The following is a 27,304-nucleotide window of genomic DNA, read 5'->3' as shown; positions in this document are numbered from 1 at the left end:
TGGAACTATTTGAAAGCCAGTGACGTCACAGATTGGGACCTCCCTGATTAAAGCAATCATTTACCATAATAGAATCGTACTAGAACGCATAGAGAGAAATAACTAGATCTCTCAGATCCAAGTGGGATTGAGTCTCAAAAATAGCTTCTCTCCAGCAAGGGTAAGGAAGCACCTGTTTCCAATGGAGACTTGACTTGATCTTCTAAAGTCCCTAATCTTATAGCACAGAAATTAAAGGCCATTTCCCAGGAGATCTTTTCTAACGCCCAAAGCTGCAGAACCTGCTTTGTTTTTGAAATCGCTACATTTATTTCTTGTGCCCAAGGACACACTTGTCTGTGTAAGGACAGATTGCCATTTGTCTTTGCGCCTTCAGCATCTGGTCTGGTTTTGTTGCTGGAATCAAGTAGTAATCTTTTTTGGTCTTGGATCCTGGAATGGGAATTCTGGGGGACATCAATTTTTGAACTTTGTCAGGGTATATATTTATCATGATTTTTTTTTTTAACTATCCTTGTTCACATGAGAATCATGACCTTTCCTTTCTAAGGGAGAAATGTGTGTTTACCTGGTTATAAAGGGTCAAAAATGTGTCCATCTCAATATTCTCCAGCAAGTCTTCAAGCACAATGCTATTTTGCTGCTCTTCCCTTAAACTGAAGCGAAAACAACATTAAGTTAAATATACTTTTTCTCTCTAGGTCAAGGGAAGAAAGTTCAAGCTCTAAATGAATTGACAGCATCTTTTAGACATAAGTCCATGGGAAGACAAAAGGAAAAGGAAATTCATGAGGTAATCTTGAAAAGTGAACATCATTTTGTTTTAACCTTAGTATCCCCTATGGTCTAGTCCAAAGTAGCTATTTAATTAATGCTTGTTCATTTGAATTGACTAAATTCATAGTATCACTTTCCATCATTGACTCAGATCAGTAAAGATTGGAAATACCCAGGTTTTTCTGCCAGGTCTGCAGTTTATTAACAAAACCTGAAAATATTCTATAGAATTTCAAGAACTTATAATTGAAAAGGGCCTTATCAGTCAATTAATCCAACCTCTCACTCAAAACAAGACATCTTAGATCACTGCCATCCCATGTTTGCTTACAGAGTTCCCAGGACAGGAAAATCACTGCCCGAAGACACATCACTGTTTTAGGGCATCTTTAATGTCAATGTCCCCTCAAACACGCCTTGCCACAATCTTACCTTTGATTATGAAGCTCTAGTACTTTCTGAGACTTGGTGAGGGCCTGCCAAAGCACAGCCGAAATCTGTCTTTCGGGATTTATTTCTCCGGTCTGAGTCAAAAGATCGACTCCTTCCGAAATCCACTGCTGTCTCTCCATGATGGCTCGCTGCTGCAGGGCCGTCTCTCTGTGTACCAACTCGTATTCCAGCTTCCTGTTAAGCTCTTCAATCTCCTACAGCAAGCCGCATGGAGAAGAAAAGCAGTGGCTCAGTCTGGGGGATGAGCTTTTCTGTTGTGAGGGAGCAGAGGGCCTGAGCACTGGGTTACCGGAAAGGAGGGCCAGGTGAACAGTCTATCCCAAACACAAATAGATCCTTATTTACTCACCACGATGAGGAATCGGTCTGGTTATTGGGCAGAGATGTGAATATCTGCTTATGTTATGTCTAGAATTCTATAGCTTTGTGTTCCCTTTCTAGCCTAGACCCTGCCTATTTTCATAGAAGGGGCAGGTTGATGGCACAGTGGAGAGAGCTCTGAATCTGGAGTCTGGAAACTTGGCTCAGCCTTTTTCTAGCTCTATAACCCAGTGTCATTCACTTAACTGTTTGGTTTCCTCTTATATAAAATGAGCTGCAAAAGGAAATGGCAAACCACTGCCATTTTTTTTTTTTGGCCAAGAAAACCCCAAATGGAGTCACAAAGAATTGGACATAACTGAAATGACTGAACAACCACAAGCAATGGTGACAATCAGAGATTTCTAAATTATTTTTACAAGTAAGGAGCTTGAGACCCAGACAATGTCAGTAGTTTCTCAGGGTCACACAGTTAGTGGCAGAAATAGAACTAAAATCTGGGCTTCTAGGTTTCCAATTCTATAATCTTTCAGAGCATAAACTGATGAAAATAGTATTTAGGTTTGAGTTCCATTTCTGCCACTTACCAGCTATGTAACCTTTGTAACACATTTCCTATCTTGGAATTCAAGGCCTTCTACAATTTAGACTCAACTCCTATTTAAATTTTATCTCACATTGCCATTCATGCTATTTATTCTAATCACCCTGGACTACTCATCACCATGCCCATTTTGTCTTGCCCTTTCTCATGCTTGCCTTTGCTTATTATACTTAATCTTAGAAATGCCAACTTCCAGGCACTGCTCTCAAGGCACTGCTCCAGGGCCACATGATCTAGGAAGTGTCAAGTTTTTTTTTGTTTTTTTTTTAAATGACCTTATATAGACATCAAATTTATTTTTTTGTATACATGGTACATCACATCAATAGAATGTAAGTTCCTTGAGGAAAGTGCCATTTTTCTTTTTTTTAAACTTTTATCTCTAGCATAGAATGAGGAACATAATAGGTGTTTAATAATTGTTTGTTGAATTATGAGTTAATTGAAAAGCATTTTTGCGTACTTACTCTGTATCAGACATTTTATTAAGTACTAGGGATTCAAAGAAAGGCAGGATTCATTTGCCATTCTCAAGAAGCTTATAGTCTAATGGAAATGAGTCTTTCTGCATCCTGAAATTAGCCATAGCAGCCTGAATCTCGTAGTTTGTCTTTTCACAGTCTGTCTCATACTACAAATTTTGGTGTATGTGCCTAATCACTCTGTCCCATTGTAAGCTCTTTGAGAATAGCACTTAGTAAATCGTTATGGAATTAAAATTCCTTGAGCTCTGATTTCTTTAGGTACAAAATGAAGGAAATATGAGATCTAGGCTAGCTTTCTCACCTTGCACAATTGTGATGAGGATCAAATGAAACACTGACTAGAAAGCATTTTGTAAGTATAAAGCACTAAAGAAACATGGAGCAGCACCCTTATGACTATCAAAATCAATGTCAAGAGATGATACTCCAAAATTTCCCAAGAATCATGGCCCCAATAGATTTTTCAATAATTCATGTTTACTGTCCAATGTATATATCTATATATACATACATACATATATATATGTGTGTGTGTGTGTGTGTGTGTGTGTGTATATATATATATATATATATATATATATATATATATATATATATATATATATATATATATATATATTTGGAAATGCCTGATTCTTTGTCCTTTTTTTGGCAAAGATATTGGAATAATTTAACATTTCCTTCTCTAGCCCATTTTATAGATGGGGAACTGAGGCAAATAAGTTGAAATGACTTTCCCAAGGTCATATAATTAGTAAGTTTCTGAGGCCATATTTGAACTATGGAAGATGAATTTTCCCAATTCCAGGCCCAGCACTCTATTCCCTGCACAATATAGTTGCCCTGCATAACAATTCATTACTTAATAACTTATGTTTAAAATTAATAAATGTTTGTTGACTTAATGAGGTAGTATAAGAATATAGTGTCACTTGCAACAATGACCAAATAATAGAGTTTGGAGGTAAATATGACTATGTGTCTTGATTTTCTAGCATGGTTGGAATTTCAATAAAAGGAAGTATCTCTATAGTAAAAAAAAACCCAAAACAAAACATGTTTAAGAACCTCATTTTTGATTGTCCTAAACTGTTGCAAGATCCTATTACAGGATTCATGATACATGGGAGAGACAGAAAAATAAATGACCCCTGACCTCTACTAACATGTCATCTTAGTTTAATTGAGACTGCTGAGGTAAAATTTACCATACAGAATTATTATTATTTTTTGTAATTTTATTAAAATTAAATTCCCTTACTTGAGTAATTTCTTGAGAAGGACCAGATGGTTGTAAAGAGAACTCTCAACTTCCATTTATAATACAAGCTAACCTGAGAGAACTCTAATATTTTCAGTATTTCAGATGCAGTAAGTAGTCACTTGCCATATGTCCCCGCTCTAACCTCTTGGAGATATCAATAATGTCGTTCTTAGAGCCTCACATAATTGTCTAACACCTACATTCATTCCTGAGATGTATCCCCACCAAAAACCCCTTCAAGTGGAAGGTTCAGAGATGCAAGAATATTAGTGTTAAAATCTGAAGATTGAGGATAAAGTCAACTGTATTTTAGTTTGTCTTTGGGCAAGCTGACCATTCCCTCTGAGTCACATTCTCCATTAGTAGCTACTAGTATTTGCCACTTAATAGAGAGGATATGAAAAGTGGTTTATAAACCTTATATGTGTATATAAAAGGGAGAAGCAAAAGTGAGAGGATGTGGTAGATAGAGAGTGGGACATGAGTCAGGAAGACATGGGTGCAGATTCTATCCCAGTCACTTATTACCTGAGTGACTGTGAGCAAGACACTTAAAGGATCTAAACCTTAGCAGATCCATCTGTAAAATAAAGGCAATTGGACTAAATGAACTACCAAATCCCTTCCAGCTCTAAATCCTATGGATCCTGAAAATCTTTGAGTTACTGACCTTCTAGAAAGGTGGTGAGGAAAAGTGTTTTGTAAATCTTTCAGCAATATAGACTCCAGAGCTAGTCTGCTAGGTTCAATCTCCCGTGAGAATTAATGGAGACAACTCTCCCAAGAACGGATCCTCGAATAAGCACCTGGGTAGACTGTTCCAAATTAAATTTTTGAAAGCAGAAGCTGTTTGGAAATGTCAGTTCCACCAGCTGTGTTGGACAGAGGCCATTTTAAAATTTAAATATTGGCCAAAATCCATTTCAGTGGTGTAGGAAAGGGCAAAAAAGAGTTATCTGTCCCTGTTAGCTTTGGAACATTAGAAAGGAACATTAGAAAGGCCCTAAAGTGAAAGCATAGTTTTATTGCTTCCTTGTATTTTGGATTTCATTGTCTTCTTTATGAGAGGCAGTCTCTAGAGAGATGCTAGCAAGAATGCAAGATTCATAACCTAAGGTCCTGGGAGAGGTAATCTGAGTTCTGATGCTTGCTAAATTCAGTGACCTTGGATAAGTCACTCTCTGGAGTTCATTTTCCTCATCTTTCAAATAGAGGGTTGGACTAGATCATTTATAATGCCCCTTTCAATTTGAAAGACTGTGATCTAATGTTGATAACAAAGTAATAATGATAATATTATTAATAAATTATTAGAATAATAATCATACTTCCCATCCTTCTAAAAATCACCTGAATGCTGCTCTGTCCAAATGAAAAAAGTCATTAGGAAAGTTTAACAAAATAAATAAAAATGCAGCACAGATACTGTTATAGTATTCTCGGTCCAAAGCAGCAATAAAGATCTGTTGTCATTGGAGCCCAATACGTGGTCCCAGGGTATCTAGTCATCTCAATAATCCTAGGAGGTAGGTAATGAAAGTACTTGCATCCTTCTTTTATGGATGAGGAAACTGAGAGACAGAAATTTAGGCAATTTGTCCAAGGTCACTTAGTTGATGTCAGAACCAGATCCAAACTTGTCTCTCCTGGTGTTGACTACTTTAAAAAAAAGAACAAGTGTTTTTGGTGGAATGAAACAAAATTAAAAAAAAAATAGTTGTCAGTGAAAAAAAATTAAGATTATTTTTTTCTACAGGAAAATGAGAATATATCACCATGAGAATGTATCTGCTATTATCTCATTTAGTGAATGAAAAAACAAAAGCTGCATTGTTTTTGAGAGAATATAAAAGTGATTCACTTCTGCAGGTAGAAACTACAAGCTCAATCTGGCAGCTACTTCCCTTACCATACTGGATTACTCTGCTTCCTCTTCATTTAATTTATGCTCCTAAATAGCCTCCCAAGGTGTTCCCCCAATATTCCTTTGGAATTTTACAACCCAAGTTCAAATCCTGGCTCAGCCTTTGGCTATCTGTGACACCTGATGAATCACTAGACCTTTTCCGGACTAAACTCATATTCGGCTTTGTTTTCAGGATACAAGAAGAACATCCAGTTGTCCATGGTAATCCCTTGCTATTGCCACATCCTAGAGCATCTTTTAGGTCTCCTTTATTCCAGATATCCCCATAGTTTCTTATTTGTTATGGGTCATGTCTACTATGAAATTCTCCACTGTCCTCTGAGTAACATTTAATTTTAATGTTCAGGAGACTGTAGGATTACATGATTCACTTTCACTTGTTGGAAATTAATTATAAAATAACCACAGCATGATAACCATTGGTGTATATACATACATACATAATATATATATATATTACATATATACATACATAATATATATATTACATATACACATACATAATATATATACATACTATATATATGTATATATATACACACACATACATACATAATATATGTGTGTGTGTGTGCGTGTGTATGTGTGTGTGTGTGTGTGTGTATATTCTGACATTAAGGGTAAAATTGAGGTGCCAATTGAATGTCAAATTCAATACAAACCAGGACTTTAATTTGCTTTAATACTAAATTACTGTTTGATGAGTATCAGCTGCATCCAATTCAAGGCTTATTAAGTGTCATCTGCAGTGCACATACTGTAAATATGATATTTAAAATATTTCTTAAATAAGGTTTTAAACAAATTTGAGAATGTATGTGTTATGCTAACAAATGACTTCCCAAAAAACCCTAAGCACTTCTGAAGTAAGCAGGTGAGTGAAAATACAGGGCAGCCAAAATAATGAAAATTTGAGAGCATTTATTGCTAGCTAGTGACTGAACCCCACCAGAACAGGGGAGTAAGTGAATGAGGGTCTCAGGGCCACATATTTATAGAAAGAAGAGAGAGACATCAAAATGTTTCTAGATACATTTGTCATAATAAATAGAATTTCTATTCTACATAGAAGGCAACGATTATCACACTAAGGGTGCCATTCCCAGACAGGCAATAAGACAGTATTTCTTTATGTTTATCAAGTTGTCAAGGTCTGAGGTTTTTTAGAGCAGCGCATCTGGGTGTGTAAAAACACCATCTATATTAGGGCATGAAGAGCTACTAACAAACTTCTAACTAAAGAGTTTCAAGATTATTTTTCTCACGGTCCCATGTGGGGTGCTTTTGCACTTCACTTCAAAGATGAGCTGCTAGTCTAAGTCTGGTTCTTGGGCTCTTTGTAAAGCATCTGATGCATTACAATTGGACTGTAAGCTCCTTGAAAGGCAGGGATTCTTTTTTTTTTTTTTTGGCTCCATCACTTAGCATCTACTTACTAAAGTTTATTGAATATTTGTTAACTATTGACTATTGAAATAGTCTTATAAAAAATAACAATGGGGTAATAATAAGTGGGAATCGGAAGACTGGTACTGAAGTTCATGCTAAGAATAGGAGCAATAGTCCTTTATCTTTGGATGGAATTCATGATGTGCTGAGCATTTGAATAACTTTCTCAAACAATATTAATTTGTATAAAACATTCCCCCTAAAAACTGTATGTTATGGCTAATGCAAATCTTTGTATTTTTTGCCCAGCACCATTCCTGGCATATAATTTCAATATACATTTGTTAAGATGAGATCTTTTACGGCACGCCTCGAAAATAAAGCATCACAGGTAACGTGGCTCACCTCTGCAGAATCACCCTGTACATCCTCATTTCCTTCTGTGTTTCTTGCTCTATCTACTACCACCTATGGTTTTATGTAATTGGTTTCTATTATCATTTGGTGTCTTATTTTGTAAACTAAAAAATAAGATTCTAATAAGGGATCTAAAGGTTTCATCAGACTGCTAAGAATCTGTGGCACTGGTATATACACACATACACAAACACACACATATACACACATACACATACACATACACATACATACATATATACACACACATATATACACACACATATAAACACAAACATACAATATATACACATACATATACACAAACACATACATACACATACACATACAAACACACACACATATATATACACACACACATATACACAAACACACACACATACATATATGTATGTCACCAAGTGATATGCTTAGTGACTTTTTTAAAGTCATTTTTAAAATCACAAAAAAAGTGATTTTATTATCTACACTTTTATGCTAATTATGCTACTTTTGAGATGAGGTCAGAAAAAAAAGAAAAATAAAATAAAAAAGAAAGATTTCAAAAGTCTTAACTAATCTCTGATTATATATTTGTCAACTATTCTCAATTTTATAAGTTGATCTTTTGCATAAAAATATTCCAAATTTAAGGAAGTGTAGTCATGGTGATAAAAAGTTACTGGTATCTTCAGTTATCTTTTTTGAAGATGTCAATGATAACATTTTTTCCCCAATCATTCAACATCTTCTCCTTTTTTGAATATATTATCACTCAATTTCCCAGTGCTTTCAAGATTTAAAGGTCTTAAGGTTCTTATTTTCTATTAGGGGGAGTCTCTTATGCGTGTAAGTGTAATAAATGTAAGGTAACTAATTACGTGAGAAGAGGACAGTGATCATGGGAAGAAAGGTCAGGAAAAGGCTTCAAGTACAAGATGCTATTTGAGCTAAGCTTGAAGAGAAAGCAGAGATTCTAAGGACAGAAAGTAGGGATGTAGGTGAGGGAAGGAGAGTGGAGGAAAAACAAAAAGGCCATGTGCCTGACTGGAGAGACACTAGAGGGAACTAATGAGTAATAAGCCCCCAAAGTGGGCTGGACTCACAATGATTAAAGGGCTTTACATGACAAACAACATTTATAAAATGGGCCTGGGCTTTAGGAAAAATGATATTGGCAGCTCAGTGGAGATGGTCAGGAAGGGAGAACTTTCTTACAGCTCTTAATTATGAGAATGTTAAAAAAAAAATTCCTTTTTTGTGTATTTGTTATTCCCTTTCTACTTTCACCTCTTAGTTCTTCCAATATGGTTGGGTTTATTTGGGTTATCTGTTAAATTCATTTTCTTTTCTACAGTTTTTTTTTGGAGAAGTAATACTGATCACAATCTTTCAACTTCTTTTGTAATCATTTCTAAATGAGCTTATATTTGAAAAGGATGGTGTCCTTGACTGTTATCTTTCTCAGCTTGACTAAGACACCAGAAATGTATGGGCTAATCCAGTTTCTTGGTTCTTTTCACTCCTTCCTTATGTCAGTTGCTTTAGATACAGTCAGTTAAACTTCTTGAGGAAATTGTGCTATCTTATATTCATGCCTTTCTATTTTTCTGCATTGGGCCATGTTAGAACTGCTTCAATGTCTTTAAGTATAATTGGTCTCCCCTTTGCTCTTTTCTTTCAGGTTTTATGGTGATTTCAACATTTATTCTACAAGTTAATGATATGACTGCATAAAGTCAGCTGACTCAGAAATGACTTTTGCATTGGCAATCAGTGATTTCCTCTATGTTAAGATAGCAGCAATTTTACGTTTTTGCAAGATCTTTAAATTTCTGCCCCATTAAGCTATTACCTTCCAACTCTTTTCTAAAAAAAAAAAAAATACTTCTTATCTAACGACACAAGACTTGTTCTACCTGCCTTTGGGCCTTCATTTCTTCTGACCCATATTTTGCAACATTCTATTATATTTTTACCTTTGCCTTCACATTGAAATTATTAAGTATAAATACGTATTTTGATTTGAAGAATTTTTTTTTTAAATGTTGTAACTCAACAACAGTGTTGCTGGAGAAGACAGTATTTTTTTTTTTTACCTTTTCTAGCAAATGTTTTGTAAAAATTTTAAAATGCCGTTGTTGTTGTTTATTATTAATCTTACTGATGCAGCAACTCTCGGCACAAATTGCTGTCTTGCTCTTGCATATTTAACATTTTGTGACACTTGTAAGGGACAACATTTCTCCATTTTGTAATTGAGTAAAAGTGGTGGGATGTAAGTTTCTAGAGACTTACTGAAAGCATCATTAAGATGACTTGAATAGCAAACAGGATGACATCCTGTTTGTACATATTTTTTATTAGAAAGCTTTTCATTACATATAGTTTGAAGATGATTAAGAACATTCGAGGTAGTAGCATCAATTATTGAAACTCCCGATGAATCAAAGCCGTTGCTTTTGTTCAGTCATTTTTTAGTCATTTCCTACTCTTCGTGAGGGTTTTCTTGGCCACGTTACTGGAATGCTTTACCATTTCTTTCTCCAACTAATTTGTAGATGAAGAGACTGAGGTAAACAGAGTGAAATGCCTTGCCCTCACGGTCACAAAGCTGGTGAGTGTCTGAGACTGGATTTCAACTCAGATCTTCTCAATTCCAGATCAGATACTCTAACTGCAGAGCATCCTAGCCCCAATCAATGTTATGTCCAAGTAATTTAGGGTAACACTTTGGTCAGTAATAACCTACTGTTTTTAGCAAAACTTATTTTTATTAGAATTTTTTAAAATAGTTTTTCAAATTTCAAAATTCAAATTTCAAAGATTTGTTAAAAATATGATTTTTTTATCTATTTATGCATAATACTAAACTTCTGATATAAAATTCTGGATGACATCTTTTTAGTTAATAGAATCTATTTCGAAAATAATAATGTTGATCATCACAAAGTCCAGCTTATTATTTTTTTTGCATCAGAGGAGAGAATCATGGCAGAGTGGAAGGATTCATGGTACTAAGATGACATATAACAGAGACTTGGTATTCCTTGAAACCACAGTGCCACAAAAGGCACTTAGGGGTACCTTGCTGAAGTGGAGTTGGGCAATGGCAGGATGCCTTGTTCAATAATAGAATCACTAGAAATAACTATTAAAAATCTGGAAATCCATTAACATCTGGGGAGGGAGGTTTAAACAGTGGCTGCTCTTCCTGATTTCACTACTTACAGGGCTGTGTGACTCCAGGATCTGAGTACAGGCAGACTTTGTCATGGTTTCTGATGTGCTCAGCTCTTCCAACAGCAAACCCTGGACGGTGCTGAGAGTGTGGTAAATTTCCTGAGTTTTCCATTTCTTTGTTACCTTTTGAAGCTGCACAGAGGTCACATACTCCCCGAGTTTGTCCTCCTGGGTCTTCAGCTGCTGAACTCTTTCCAAGAGTAACTCCCTGTGGACCTGAGGAAGCCCAAAAGAGAAGAAAAATCAGGAAAAAGGAGGAGGCTGAATTTCAGCAAGTTTACAAAGTTCTAGGCATTAGAATCTAGGAAACAATAAAAATATAAAAAAAAATTTTCTCCTTTGAAAATCTATGGTATGTCTGCTAAGACAGCAGGATGATAACACATGAAATACCAATGTCCAGACACTGGAGCCTGGTTTTATGAGACTGTTTTACTCTTTAAATTAAACAAAGCTGCTATGTTTCAGGGCCTATATTTTTCTCTTGTAAACAACACTGCCTCTTAGATTTCTTCTGATAAATTATGATAGCTGGATCCATGGCTCTCAGGCTTATGGGAGCAAACATTTTATTTCACTAGCTAAACGCACCGGGTGGGGAAGTTCAGGGCCGTTTTGCCTCATGCAGAGTTCTGGATTTGGAGTCAAAATCACCAGGATGACAGATTGTGAGTCATCTAGTCCAAATCTTACAGATAAGGAAACCGAGACCCCGAGAAAAGGTTACAGGGACAGTTTGTGAAAGAGCTGAGATGTAGATCCTCGATATCCATAATTGGTGTTCTTATCACATATCTGTTGAACTACCAGCCTATTTCCTATCAGCTATGTGACCTTGGGCAAAATACTGAATAGATCCAAGGCTGAGTGCCCTCATGTTTATAAGATGCTGGGAAAGGTACTTGTCATTCCTATATCATGGAGGTATTGTGAGCAAAATATCTTGTACTCTACAGAGCTATAGGAATGTTAGCTCCAGTTTCCTGTAGTGAACAAGAACCCAGATTATCCCTCTGCAAGTTTGGGTATGGAAATAACCTACAGGCACATCTCATTTTATTGACCTTCAAAGACATTGTACTTTTTGACAAATTAAAGGTTTCTGCCAACCCTGTGTTGACCAAATTTATCAGCACCATTGTTTCCCATCAGCCTGTGATAATGTTGTATTTTTAAATCTATCACCGTTATCTGTGACCTTTGATTACTATAGTTATTGGTGTTTTGGGGGGTGCTGCAAACATAATGGATATATGTTGGATGTGTTCTGCCTGCCCCACTGAATGGCTATTCTGTCATCTGTCTCTCTCCCTCTCCTCTAGCCTCTCAAGTTAGAGAGACACGAGAATACTGAAGAATATTACATAAACTTGATGGATAAAGTAATTGTAGGATTGGAAATGATTGGCTCCAGTTTTGAAAAATAAAAATTGAATTGGGAGGGAAATTCTACCAAACAGCACTGCATCTGCAGAGAAGCGGTCTGTGAAAGGAAGAGTGGTTGTCTTATTTTAGGAAACAGCCACAGCCACTACCTTGATAGTCAGTAGACATGGCCCTCAAGGCAAAATGAGCAAAAAAGATTGCCTCACTGAAGCTTCAGATGGTGATTGACATTTCTGAGTAATTTTTCTTTTCTTTAAATGATAGCCTTTTATTTTCAAAAATACATGCAAATATAGTTTTCAATATTTCACCCTTGGAAAACCTTGTGTTCCAAATTTTTCTCCCTCCCTTTTCCCAAACTCATGCTCTAGATAGCCAGTAATCTGACATAGGTTAAACATGTGCAATTCCACATTTATCAGGCTGCAGAGGAAAAAAAAAACAAACAACAAAACCAGAAAGAGATGAAAATGTTACGTTGTGATCCACACTGAGTTCCCACACTCCTCTCTCTGGGTATAGATGGCTCTCATCATCACAATTCTGTTGGAAGTGGCTGAATAGCCTCATTGTTAAAAGGAGCCATGTCCATCAGAATTGCTCATCGTATAATCATGTTGTTGTGTAAAATGCTCTCCTGGTTCTGCTCATTTCACTTAGCATCAGTCTATTCAGCCTCTCTGAGATCTTATAGAACAATTATATGCCATAATTTATTCAGCCATTCCCCAGGTGATGGGCATCCACTCAGTTTGTCATGACAAAAACAGCTGCCACAAACATTTCTGCACTTGTGGGTTTGGGTCCCTTTCCTTCCTACAAGATCTCTTTGGGCTATAAACTCAGTAGAGTTGGGGCCTAGTTCCAAAATGTTCTCCAGAATGGTTGCATCAGTTCACAACTCTACTTTTAATGTACCAGTTTTCTCACATCCCCTCCAACATTTGTCATTATCTTTGTCATAGCCCATCTGAGAGGTTGTAGTGGGACCTCAGAGGTCTTAATTTGCATTTCACTGATCAGTAGTGAGGTAGAGCATTTTTTTCCATGTGTCTGGAAATGACAAATTCTGTTTGTATTTATCATTTTTATGTCATTATTTATCAATTGGGAAAAGGTTTGTATTCTTAAAAATTGGAGTTACTTCTCTCCATAATTTAGAGGTCTTTACCAGAGCCCTTGCATGTAAAAATATTTTCCCAGTTTTCTGCTTCCCTTCTAATGTTGGCAGCCTTGGTTTTGATTTTACAGAAACTTTTTAATCAAAATTAGCCACTAGTATTACATGAGCCATCAATTCCTTCCTTTTCCTCAGATCTGGGGGGTTCACTCTTCTCCGAATTTGTTACAGGAACATCCTTTATATTGAAATCATGAACCTGTTTCAACCTACCTTGTTACGGGGAACGTAGGTGTTGGCCAGGGCCTCCTTTCTGCCGTGTTATTTTCCAATTCCCCCAGAGATTTTTGGTGAAAGAGCAAGTCCTTATCTCAGAAGCTGGAGTCTTAGAGTTTATCAAACATTAGATGACTATAGTGGCCATGTGGACCTAAGCTGTTCCAGCGCCACTTCTTAGCTGGTCCTAAATGGCTTTGATGCTTTATAATATAGCTTCAGGTCTTACACAGCGAGGACATTGGCATTCTTGCCCTTTAGCCCCTTGAAATTCTTCAACTTTCCTCCTTCCACATGGGTTTTGTTGTTTTCCAGCTCTAGGAAATGATTTCTTGGCCATTTGATTGCCATTAACTAAATAGATTAATTTCAGTAGTTGGCGTTTTTGATAGCTCAGCCTACCCACTAACACTTGGATTCTTCCGATCGTTTACATCTGACTTCCTTTATGTGAAAAGTATTTTGTAATTGTGCTTATATAGGGAATTATCTTGGGAGGGGGGAAGAGGAGAAGATAGATGGGGTGGAGATAGGTGGGGAGGAGATAGGGGGGTGGAGGGGAGGAAGATAGGGGGGTAGAGACAGGTGGGGAGGAAGATAGATGGGGTGGAAGATGGTGGGGAGGGAGATAAGTGGAGTGGGAGATAGATGGGGAGGGAGATAGCTGGGGAGGGAGATAGCTGGGGTGGAGGGGAGGGAGATAGCTGGGGTGGGAGATAGCTGGGGAGGGAGATAGCTGGGGTGGAGGGGAGGGAGATAGCTGGGGAGGGAGATAGGTGGGGTGGAGGGGAGGAGATGGGAGGGAGGGAGATAGGTGGGGTGGAGGGGAGGGAGATGGGAGGGAGGGAGATAGGTGGGGAGGGAGATAGGTGGGGTGGAGGGGAGGGAGATAGGTGGGGAGGGAGATAGCTGGGGTGGAGGGGAGGGAGATAGCTGGGGTGGAGAGGAGGGAGATAGCTGGGGAGGGAGATAGCTGGGGTGGAGGGGAGGGAGATAGGTGGGGAGGGAGATAGGTGGGGTGGAGGGGAGGGAGATAGGTGGGGAGGGAGATAGGTGGGGTGGAGGGGAGGGAGATAGGTGGGGAGGGAGATAGGTGGGGTGGAGGGGAGGGAGATAGGTGGTGGAGGGGAGGAGATAGGTGGGGTGGAGGGGAGGGAGATAGGTGGGGAGGGAGATAGGTGGGGTGGAGGGGAGGGAGATGGGAGGGAGGGAGATAGGTGGGGAGGGAGATAGGTGGGGTGGAGGGGAGGGAGATGGGAGGGAGGGAGATAGGTGGGGAGGAGATAGGTGGGGTGGAGGGGAGGGAGATGGGAGGGAGGGATAGGTGGGGTGGAGGGGAGGGAGATGGGAGGGAGGAGATAGGTGGGGAGGGAGATAGGTGGGGTGGAGGGGAGGGAGATGGGAGGGAGGGACATAGCTGGGGTGGAGGGGAGGGAGATGGGAGGGAGGGAGATAGCTGGGGAGGGACATAGCTGGGGTGGAGGGGAGGGAGATGGGAGGGAGGGAGATAGCTGGGGAGGGACATAGCTGGGGTGGAGGGGAGGGAGATGGGAGGGAGGACATAGCTGGGGTGGAGGGGAGGGAGATGGGAGGGAGGGAGATAGCTGGGGAGGGACATAGCTGGGGTGGAGGGAGATAGCTGGGGAGGGACATAGCTGGGGTGGAGGGGAGGGAGATGGGTGGGAGGGAGATAGCTGGGGAGGGACATAGCTGGGGTGAGGTGGAGGGGAGGGAGATGGGAGGGAGGGAGATAGCTGGGGAGGGACATAGCTGGGGTGGAGGGGAGGGAGGAGGGGTGGGAGAGGGGGAGGGACATAGCTGGGGTGGAGGGGAGGGAGGAGGGGGGGAGAGGGGGAGGGACATAGCTGGGGTGGAGGGGAGGGAGGAGGGGTGGGAGAGGGGGAGGGACATAGCTGGGGTGGAGGGGAGGGAGGAGGGGTGGGAGAGGGGGAGGGACATAGCTGGGGTGGAGGGGAGGGAGGAGGGGTGGGAGAGGGGGAGGGACATAGCTGGGGTGGAGGGGAGGGAGGAGGGGTGGGAGAGGGGGAGGGAGGAGGGGTGGGAGAGGGGGAGGGAGGAGGGGTGGGAGAGGGAGAGGAGGAGGGGTGGGAGAGAGGGGGGAGGGAGGAGGGGTGGGAGAGGGGGAGGGAGGAGGGGTGGGAGAGGGGGAGGGAGGAGGGGAGGGAGGAGGGGAGGGAGGAGGGGTGGGAGAGGGGGAGGGAGGAGGGGTGGGAGAGGGGGAGGGAGGAGGGGAGGGAGGAGGGGAGGGAGGAGGGGTGGGAGAGGGGAGGAGGGGAGGGAGGAGGGGTGGAGAGGGGGAGGGAGGAGGGAGAGGGGGAAGGAGAGGGGAGGGAGGGAGGGAGGAGGGGAGGAGTAGCAGAGAAGCAAGATGTCTACCCCCACCCCTCCCTCCCCACCTCCCTCCCCACCTCCCTCCCCTCCCCACCTCCTCCCCTCCCCACCTCCCTCCCCACCTCCCTCCCCTCCCCACCTCCCTCCCCACCTCCCTCCCCTCCCCACCCCTCCTCCCTCCCCACCCCTCCTCCCTCCCCACCTCCCTCCCCACCTCCCTCCCCTCCCCACCTCCCTCCCCACCTCCCTCCCCACCTCCCTCCCCACCTCCCTCCCCACCTCCCTCCCCACCCCACCTCCCTCCCCACCCCACCTCCTCCCCACCCCACCTCCCTCCCCACCCCACCTCCTCCCCACCCCACCTCCTCCCCACCCCACTCCCTCCCCACCCCACCTCCCTCCCCACCTATCTCCCTCCCCTCACCCCATCTATCTCCCTCCCCTCCACCCCATCTATCTCCCTCCCTCCCATCTCCCTCCCCTCCCCCCCATCTATCTCCCTCCCTCCATCTCCTCCCCTCCACCCCCCCATCTCCCTCCCTCCCATCTCCCTCCCCTCCACCCCATCTATCTCCCTCCCTCCCATTCCCTCCCCTCCACCCCATCTATCTCCCTCCTCCCATCTCCCTCCCCCCCTATCTCCCTCCCCCCATCTCCCACCCCCCATCTCCCACCCCCCCTATCTTCCACCCCACCTATCTCCCTCCCCACCTATCTTCCACCCCCTATCTTTCTCCCCTCCACCCCACTATCTCCCTCCCCACCTATCTCCACCCCCCTATCTTTCTCCCCTCCACCCCATCTATCTCCCTCCCCACCTATTTTCCACCCCCCTATCTTTCCCCCCTCCACCCCATCTATCTCCTCCCCATCTATCTCCCACCCCACTTATCTCCCTCCCCCATCTTCCACCCCATCTATCTTCCTCCCCACCTGTCTCTACCCCCCTATCTTCCTCCCCACCTATCTCCCTCCCCCCCTATCTTCCACCCCACCTATCTCCCTCCCCACCTGTCTCTACCTCCCTATCTTCCTCCCCTCCACCCCCCTATCTTCCTCCCCACTATCTCCCTCCCCCCCTATCTTCCACCCCACCTATCTCCCTCCCCACCTATCTCCCTCCCCACCTATCTTCCACCCCCTTTCTCCCCTCCACCCCATCTATCTCCCTCCCCATCTATCTCCCACCCCACTTATCTCCCTCCCCCCATCTCCACCCCACTTATCTCCCTCCCCCATCTTCCACCCCATCTATCTTCCTCCCCACCTGTCTCTACCCCCTATCTTCTCCCCTCCACCCCCCTATCTTCCTCCCCACCTATCTCACCCCATCTATCTTCTCCTCTTCCCCCTCCCAAGATAATTCCCTATATAAGCACAATTACAAAATACTTTTCACATAAAGGAAGTCAGATGTAAACGATCGGAAGAATCCAAGTGTTAGTGGGTAGGCTGAGCTATCAAAAACGCCAACTACTGAAATTAATCTATTTAGTTAATGGCAATCAAATGGCCAAGAAATCATTTCCTAGAGCTGGAAAACAACAAAACCCATGTGGAAGGAGGAAAGTTGAAGAATTTCAAGGGGCTAAAGGGCAAGAATGCCAATGTCCTCGCTGTGTAAGACCTGAAGCTATATTATAAAGCATCAAAGCCATTTAGGACCAGCTAAGAAGTGGCGCTGGAACAGCTTAGGTCCACATGGCCACTATAGTCATCTAATGTTTGATAAACTCTAAGACTCCAGCTTCTGAGATAAGGACTCGCTCTTTCGCCAAAAATCTCTGGGGGAATTGGAAAATAACACGGCAGAAAGGAGGCCCTGGCCAACACCTACGTTCCCTGTAACAAGGTAGGTTGAAACGGGTTCATGATTTCAATATAAAGGATGTTCCTGTAACAAATTCGGAGAACAGTGAACCCCCCAGATCTGAGGAGAAGAAAGGAATTGATGGCTCAAGTAATACTAGTGACTAATTTCGATTAAAAAGTTTCTGTAAAATCAAAACCAAGGCTGCCAACATTAGAAGGGAAGCAGAAAACTGGGAAAATATTTTTACATGCAAGGGCTCTGGTAAAGGCCTCTAAATTATGGAGAGAAGTAACTCCAATTTTTAAGAATACAAACCTTTTCCCAATTGATAAATAATTGAAGGATACAAATAGGGTATTTCAAAAAGTTGCAGCCTTGAACCTATGGACCTAGTCAAGGGGCCAAGCTTTATGGCAATAGTAACGCCAGTCCAAAAGGGACCTGAACATAGGGGAATTCAGCAGAGACACAGAAGCGGGGAGAGAGATGTGGCCAGCTTGCCTTGGCAGCGAGGCTAATTCCCTGGCTCAGAGCTAGGAAAGAGTGGTCTCTCCCCATTTGGTTCTCATTGACCAGATTATCAGGTGCAAGACTGCCCGGCAGCAATGACTCTGGGGGTGGGGGTGGGGGTGGGGAATCTCCTTCACTACTGTCTCCAGAGTTCGATCTGTGGGAGTTCCTGAAACCAGAAATGACCTAAGGCTGGTCAGAGGCAGATTCCCAAGCTAGATTTCCGACTACAATCATCTTGTAAGACAAGTCCCAATTTGATTGCTATGACACTTGATAGGTAGATGAATTTCAGTAGTTGTCCTTCTTATGATGTAAGCTCAGCCTATCCACTAACACTTGATATTCTTCCAGTTATTTAGATCGGACTTCCTTTATGTGAAAAGTATTTTGTAATACAAGTCTGGGCACCCCCAAATCACCTCTAGCTTTCCCTAGAAGCTATATCAGGTCCCATACATGTATAGGTTCAACAGAACCCCTGAGATCTTGGTCCATATTGCAATATAGTGGGCACAGCAAGGAGAGAGCCCCCAAATTCATATTCCCTCCCCTCCAAACACAATTTATTGGCTTTCGTTCTTGGGATGTTTATCTACAGTCAGATTTCTCCAGCTTGGTTTAAAGAGTCCCAAAAGACCAGAGGGACATTTGCATTTGTCTGTGTTATTGACAAGGTTCATTATATATTCAAACTATGTAAATGAATACCAATTGATTTGCAAAATGATGTACAGTTAAATCTCCTCCTTTCAGTGGATTTTCGGGCAAGTTCTCTCTAGTTCGCATATCATTCTGCTCCCTGTAGGCATTCCTTTCCCTTCACAGTGGTGACCTTTGATCACAGGACAAAGAATAATACACGCGAGACACATGGGGCTTGATTTTTTTTTTTTTTTTGTCTCTAAGAGGAAAAAGAATCCCTCCAACCACCAACACGGAAAGATGGGTAAAATGCTGCTCAAATAGTGGCACCTATTGTGGCTTTTCCCAAAAGACCCCTGGGTAGGCAAACCCCTCTCTCTCTTTCCTTTCTCCTACCACCCTGTCCCAGGCTTCTCATCGCCCACTCCCCCCTTCAGGTTGGGCTACCGCATAGTACAGAGACAGTGGGAAGACTTGGGGAGGAAGGGAGCAGAGGAGAGATTTGAAGGTTCTCCTCCTGCTTCTTTCTTGTTCCCTCTTGCTGAAGATGACATGGTTCTTTAAGGCCTTAAAGGATTAGCATCTGCCATATGGGCCCTCTTATCCATTATGGTGGAGAAAAGATACCGAGGTCTCTATTCAGTAAAACTTAAGCTGTGATTAGCATGCAGTAACTGCCTGCAGGTAAGATGCTGCACTAGCGGTCCCCCCCCCCCATGCAAAGAGAAAACAAATGATCTCTGCCCATTGGGCAGAGAAGCGAACACAAGAGAGATGCGGATTGCTTTATTTCAGGGGGATCAGGCAGAAGTGATGGTGTCTAGGAGCTACTTTGCTTTGACAATGCAATTTGAAGTCTGCTATGTCCTAGGACAAAGGAAAGAGTTTCAATAAGGATCTGAGGATGAATGATGTGCCTGCTGCCTTAAAAGTAGGACCTTACTGGGCACCAGAAGGTTGGCCACCAGATATTTTTTTTTTAAACAACTTAAGAAATAAAGGTCCAAGATCTGTTTTGATGAAAGGAATTCTAGCACAAGACACATCATGCATCCCATAAAACTCTGTTAAGGCAGGTTGTAGGTGGTAGTGATAGACACACTTAACCCCTTCTGTTAGGAAGGCTGGAGCTCTTACACGCAAGAGTTCTGAGCTCCACTGGGCTACAGCTAATGGCATTCATACTCATGTCACATTGATGGGGTTGACTAAGGAAGCCCCAAAACTAACACACACTCACTCACTCACTCTCACACACACCTTGGGGGGTGGTAGGGGGATGCTAAGCTCTCCCTTGAGACCCACTCCAGGGAATCAAGATGAAGTGATTTTCATTCTGTTATCTGGGACTGGTTGACTCCTAATCCTAATGAGTTGGAGATTAGCCCTGAGACTCATTCAATTTCAAGATTTTCTATTGTGATTCCAGTTCCCACCAAGAACTGCCCCCAGCTTCTAGCCAAGGCTTCAGTGATAAACAGAGGCAACTTGCCAGGACCTAGCATCCATGCCAAGGAACCTCTCTTTCCCCTTGGCATAGCTGCAACTCCCTGCCTGCTAAAATGATATTCTCTTTCAACATTACTCCCTCTTTCTCTCTCTCTCATTTCCCTAACAAGACCTTATTCACTTTCTCTGCTACAGGATTTCTCCGCTTCAAACTTTATATTCCTCTGTTGGGACCTGCCACCAAGGAATTCAGTCTTTCTAGCAAAGGCTGACTTCCTGATGCCAATAATAAACTTATCTTTGCCAGTCTAGCTTTTTGGGTTCGTAAATTTTTTTACTAAGACCCTCTGTGCCTTCCACAGGGGTTCCCCCACCTCTCTTCCCTGCATCAAACCTCATCATTAGGGGACAACCCTGACCTCTTCATTTATTTCCCTGACTGGGAATCGAGAAAAGCTGAACCTCTTCGTTGTGGGACCCAGGAGTTGGGGGGGGGCAGCACTACTAGGTACCTAAGGAGAGATGTTCTGGCTCTGCTGGGAAATGGATCACAACCAGAACTAGCAGATATGTAGCACAAGCTCTGTAACAGGTACCAGGCTGAGCACTATACATATTACATCTCATTTTATCCTCACAACCACCCTAGTAAGTAGGGAGTGATTATGATCCCCATTTCACAACTAAAGAATCTGAGGTAGCAGAGGTTAATTACTTGGACATCAAATAGCCAATAAGTCTGGGGTCAAATTTGAACTCAGGCCTTCCTGACTCTAGTACCACCATATCCATCATACCTTGTGGTTTCCTGATTCTTTGGTGATCAGAGTAGGATTGGGAAAGATGAAAACCCCATCTACCTCCCTCTCCCAACCTCCCAAAAGACAAAAACCAAAATACTTTTATTAGAATTGCTTGGAATAGTCAGAATTGTAGGTCTTCACAGGATCACAGGAGAGCAGCTTTCAAATTGTAAGGGACTTCCAAGGTCACTGAGTTTAACTCCCTCATCTTACAAGGTCTCATCACTCAGCTCAATACTTTCCGGACTGGATACTAGATCAAGCTGTAGTTTTCTAGCCAACAATTCAACTGGGAAAGGTTGTTAGCTGCCTCAACTCCTCTGGAATCCACTTTCCTGGTCCCTAAGGGTGCAAGAGTCCCAGATCTTTGGCAGCCTAGGAGCTCAGGAGGAACCAGAGTATGGTTTATAATCCTTCTTTGAAGTAAAGACCCTTCCCCACACCCACATATTCTTAATAATTCTCCTGTTACTCTAGACAGAAAGGAAATTCTGGTCACTTATTCTCCTTGATTTAGTCGCTCAAATCACAGCATAAGGATGTATTCTTGTCTCAGACTCTAGATGAGAAAATTTTCCAGTCTAGATTCTTTGAGAACCCCGGGAGAACTCTCACCTGCAAACATGTCTGCCAGACTTAGTAGGGATATCAAAGCTTGGTTAACCGGGCCGAAATGCAAAGAAATACATAAAAAAATGTACTAAGGAAGCCTGCTTAGGTTGGTGGCAGCTGAAGCTTCAGCTCCTCAGTGCCCATTTTAGGCTCGTTTAGAGTACGCCATCACCCAGGGGATCCAATGAGAATGTGGAGGTGTGTAAAGTGTTAAAGGTCAGGTTTGTCCCGGTGGAAAAATACAGTTTTCTGAGGGTTAGTCTCTACCATGATAGAGATTCTCCCCCAAGATAGAAATGAAATTATTTTGGGGTTACCTGTACCTCGTGGAATAAAATTTGGCCTGAGGATCATGACTCTATATCTTTTACCTTTGAAGTTTTTTTTTTTTTCTTCTGTGGGAAGAACATGCTTTCCCCACACTGACAATACTCATGTTCATCTACTTTTTCCTCAAGGATCAGTATCTTTCTCATTTTCAGGATCTTGACACCCATCCTTATGACCATCCCCACAAACTCAAATGAGTTTGTGAAATGCAAGATCACAGATAAAAAAAAAATTAAGCATTTCATTCAAGAACTAATTATTGCTTGCCTCCTAAAATACCAAATTCCCCAGTATTTTTTTTTTTATTTGTAACTGGTTACCCATATATGACATTCTACTTCTCGCCTCTGTGTTTTTCTATGCACTGTACCCAACCCTAAATGGACTCTACATTCACCTGTTTCTTAAAATTTAGCCTTGCTCAACTTAAGTTTGATCTCCTATTCCAATCCTGACCTTTCAGTTACTAATCCCCCATCTTCCAAAATATCTGGTATTAACTCACCTGTATTTATCCTGTCCCTTCCCCTCAATAGAATGTAAATTCCTTGAAGGCAAGACTATCTTTTTTATCTTCATACCCTATAGTCTAGTCTAGCAAAGTACCTGGCTTATAGTGAGAACTCAATGAATCTTAGCAAATGAAGGAAAGAAAGCAAAGCACTCTCCTGACCATACCCCTCAAGAGTAGATATGGCCCAAGGAAATCACCCATCTTCAAATTCACATTTGAAGATATAATTAGGTCAAATATGCAAGCAGATGCAAAAATGAGTAACATGCTGATTATTTTCCCTTACTCAGGACCTAGCTGTAGAGTGCATGTTTGAAAGGATTAGGGTAGGACAAGGATAAAGTGACTTGTGCTGAGTTGTACAGACCTAAGTGGGAGAGCTGAGCTTCAACCAAGCTTTCTGTACTGCCAATCATTGGGGAGCATCCAGGAGCTAGGGCTCAGTTAAGTCTTGTTCAGCAACCTCCAAGCTTGGAAGTCACAGAGCTTAATATTTAATGACCCTGTTGATATTCCAGTGAAATGCTGCCAAAGGCGAGAGAGGGCAGAATGTACTCAAGAGTGTTTGCTGTATTTGGAGTCGGAAAATTCAGATTCGTGTACCGGCTTTATGGGGAGAGGAGTGATTGCTGGGTGAATCATTTTACTTTCCATCTTTGTAATAGAAGATGATCTCTGAAGTCCTTTCTTGTGTCAAGTCTGCAATCTTGTGATGCAGATGAGGTTAATAACAATGAAAAAAGAGAATAGAGGGAATATCTCCAGAGACACCTTGTAAATTTAAGCCTCCTAATTGTCAGTTAAGTTCTCTGTCCTCTGGAATAGAGATAGAAAGACAGATTTTCTGAACACTAGAATTCTGTCACCAGAACCTGGAAAACTCAATATGTATGAGGGAAAATGGTGAGAGGATTTCTTTGATGGATCTAGAGTTGAACTTTTTTGTTCAGCTATTTTTCAATTGCTTTCAACTCTTTATGAACTCGTTTTAGATTTTCTTGGCAAAAAACATTGGAGTAATTTTCTATTTTTTCCCCAGTTCATTTTACAGATGAGGAAACAGAGAAACAAGATGAAATGACTTGCCCAGCATCACACAGTTAGTATATGTCTGAGATTAGATTTGAACTCATGAAAATGAGTCTTTCTGACTTTAGGTTTAGTGTCTATCTATTGTATCACATAGCTTCCCCAAGTTAAACTAGTTACCTTTAAGCTCTTTTCTCATTCTATGTTTCTAAAACTTTCTTTTTTTTTTTTCTGTGATTCTAAGAAACCAGGAAGATATGAGACACTGCTTTTCCTTTTTTGAATACTCTCCAGTCAATGCAAGAGATTATCTTTCTAGTTTTTTCTTGGGGTTGATTAATTAATTTGCATGACATTTTAATAATACAATCATAGGGTCAATTACTATATCAATTACTTCACTGTCTTAAGCTTATATAGGAACCCTTTGACCATAAAAAATAATCTTGTAGATGTGCTCTATAAATTTTTTCCATCTTAAATTGTAACACTCATCAACAATTTTTGATGTTCATGGGTCGATTGCCATAACTGCCATGCTCTTTCAGTGGTGGGCACAGTCAACTATGGAACTACCCAATGTTTCAAGGTTTCTTTGCCATTTCTCTCCGATGGACAAGATGAATATGGCTTGTTGGCATCCATCTGATTCCATCTCCACCTGTAGGGATATAAGCAAACCCTCTCCCCCAGTTAACCTATCTGCTCCCTTTCATTCACCACTTTCTGGGTCTCTCCACATCACCTGGTGATTATCTAAAGATAGTGAAGCTGCTCACACTGGACACTGCCCTTCTGCTGGGTTATAAAACCTTTCTGCTGGAGCCAGTGCATCTTTGTCAAAAATCAAGAAGTTAATTGTATAAAGAGCTAAATTTAGAAGTTCTCTAGAGTTACCTCTGGCTCCCCTTTTCTTTTGTTTTTTGAGGAGTTTCTTAATGTCTCTTTTTCTCCTCTCTACTATTGCCTGTCCTTGAGGATTGAAGGGTATGCCAGTGGTGTATAATATTTGATACTGTGCACAAAAGTGTGCAAAATGTTTAGAAGTATATGCAGGTCCATTATCTGTTTTTATTGTTTGTGGCACACCCATAATTGCAAATGCTTGGATAAGGAATTCAGTGACCACTCTGGCTGTCTCTTTTGCTGCTGGTATTGCATAAGTGAATCCTGAAAAAGTGTCTACCACAATATGGATAAAAGACAGGCGACCAAAAAATTTAAAATGGGTCACATCCATTCGCCAAATTTCATTGGGTCTCAAATCTTGAGCGTTCTTCCCTACAGGGAACGTAGGAGTATGGAAAGGAAGGCAAGCTGTACAGGTTTTTACTATGCTCCTAGCTTCCTCTTTTGTTGTCCCAAATTGCAAACTTAAACCTCGAGCAGCCTGATGATATTTAGAATGAGATTCTTGGGCCTCCTGCAATAAAGAAATATTGGCCAACATGGTTAGAAGGCTATCTGCCTTTGAATTACCATCAAAAATAGGACCTGGAATTCCTCTGTAAGAGTGGACATGCAAGATATAAATCTTAACTGGATGCTTTCTCACTTGCTCTTGAAGTTCCTTAAAGAGCTGCTATATATTGGAAACTACAAATTTTATTTGGGCTATGGCAATTTTTTGTACCATATCTGCTAAATAAGCTGAATCAGATATTATATTTATATCTCCTGGATAATAAGTAAGAGCTAGAATGATTGCTTACAATTAATTTTACTGAGTGGACTGAAAAGGAGTCCTGACTACTCTCTTTATACTTAAGTCTCGAGACTATAAAGCACAAATGTTACATTTGGATGCATCTGTAAAGATTGTTGGTCCTTTAAGAAGAAATGTAGAAGCCTTTTCTTCAAAAATGCATTGCCCATTATGTAATAGTCAAGTTATCATATGTATGTAAAATTTAGAGCCATGGCCAATAAAATTTGCCACTCTGGGATGGTTTCACAGCATACATTAATTTGTGCATTGCTATAAAATGTGTATATCTTGTCAGATCTTATTCCAGATAATTGTACTGCTCACTTAATGGCCTTTAATAAAGTTCTAGCCACAAGCACTTTTTTTCATTTGTTAAGTGCCATTGTTCCACCCACCCTGGTATACTAGTTTTCCATTGAATGGGAACGGTTGTGAATACAGGCAGGCCTTCAACAGCAGCTCTGCCTAAAAAGATGAAGGCAGACTGTTGACTTCCTGTCCTCAGTTCTTATATACCCTATTAAAATTGCATCATTATAGTATACTGAATATGTGTAAACTAGAGAATTATTATATTACCATGCTAGGTACTAAGTGTATGTAAACTAGATAACCATTGTTTCTCTTCAACTCCTCTGAGTTAACACACCTTGTTTGAAGTATACTTCTTTCAAGTATACTTCTCCAGAGTTCTGACTCTCTACAGTTAAATAATATGAATTTAATGAATCAACAAACTTTCCTATGAGGGGAGGGAAAGCAATAGAAAAGGAAGACTGCATATGAAACTATAAATTTGTGGGACTTCTTAGAGCTTTTTTTTTTTTTGAGTATTTCAAAAGTTAACATAATATAACTTTTCTGTGTGCTCTTTCTGAACTTGCATCTGATTTATTTTAGATATTTTAAAATAACCCATTGATTTTCTTTTCTTTTTTTTTTCTTGGTATAATCATCAGTCTCCCATCCTCAATCACTCTCCTTTTCTCCCTCCAAATGAGATCTTTTAAAATAAATATAGTCAAACAAAATAAATGTGTCTCCACATCCAAAAGTATATGTCTCTTTCTGCACATTTGAGAAATTCCCTCTCTTTTAAGAAGTGGACAGCATGGCCTCTTCATCTGCCTCCTGGAGACAAAATGGAACCCTGAGTTACTTTGCTTTTTAAAGTTGTTTTTTCAATATGTAGTTCTGCATCCTTCACTTAGCATTAGTTCATTTTGATCTCCTCAGCATCTTTGCTCCCATTATTTTAGTAATTTCTGGAGCAAAGGATTTGCACAGCTTAGTAGTATTTGGGTTATAGTTTCATATTGAACTCCTCATTGGTTAGACCAATTCAAAGCCCTATCATCAGTGTACCAATTTTGCTTTAACATGAAAATTTCAATTTTATATAAAGAAAACTGTCCACTTTAAAAAATTTGGCCCAATCATTTTCCCCCAATACAAAGTTATAAGAAATGCTTCCTTCCCTATTTCTCTAATTCACTTGTTATGTGCCATTTTTATATTCCAGCTATATACCAATCTGAAGCTTATTGTAGTATATGGTTTGAAATATTGATTTAACTCTATTTTCTGCTAGACTCTTGTTTTTCTTGTAGAATTTTCCCTCAATAATAAGTTATTGCCTCAGTAGTTAGACTTTATCATAAGTAGTGCCAGTCCCATAGATTTTAAGAGAGAAATTAAAAACTACATCTGTAGACTTTAGGGTCATCTGCATAGAAATCATCATTGGGTCAATGAGAGGTGGTGAGATTACTAAAAAGGAGAGAGTATAGAGAAAAGAGAAGACAGACCTCAGATATAGTTCTTGGGCGTAGCCATCTAAAGGCATTATGATACTGGTCAAGGAATTAAGAAATGGACCAAAGAAGTCAAAATGGGGA

At 41.1% G+C, this 27,304-nt stretch overlaps 1 protein-coding gene across 1 annotated transcript in view; it reads right to left on the bottom strand.

Annotated features, from left to right (window-relative positions):
- Window positions 1-27,304, bottom strand: part of EVC2 (EvC ciliary complex subunit 2) — a 163,671-nt gene that overhangs the window by 14,752 nt on the left and 121,615 nt on the right. Inside the window, exons 17-19 of the mRNA XM_051967556.1 lie at window positions 10,848-11,075; window positions 1,210-1,424; window positions 569-656 (exon numbers count right to left, since the gene is read on the bottom strand). Coding sequence (XP_051823516.1) covers window positions 569-656; window positions 1,210-1,424; window positions 10,848-11,075 — 531 coding nt within the window. The remainder of the gene's footprint in view (window positions 1-568; window positions 657-1,209; window positions 1,425-10,847; window positions 11,076-27,304) is intronic.

This window comes from Antechinus flavipes, chromosome 6, assembly GCF_016432865.1.
Source record: "Antechinus flavipes isolate AdamAnt ecotype Samford, QLD, Australia chromosome 6, AdamAnt_v2, whole genome shotgun sequence".
Taxonomy (NCBI): Eukaryota; Metazoa; Chordata; class Mammalia; order Dasyuromorphia; family Dasyuridae; genus Antechinus; species Antechinus flavipes.
Note: the sequence above shows the minus strand (reverse complement) of the source record. Positions and strands in the feature narration are given on the sequence as shown.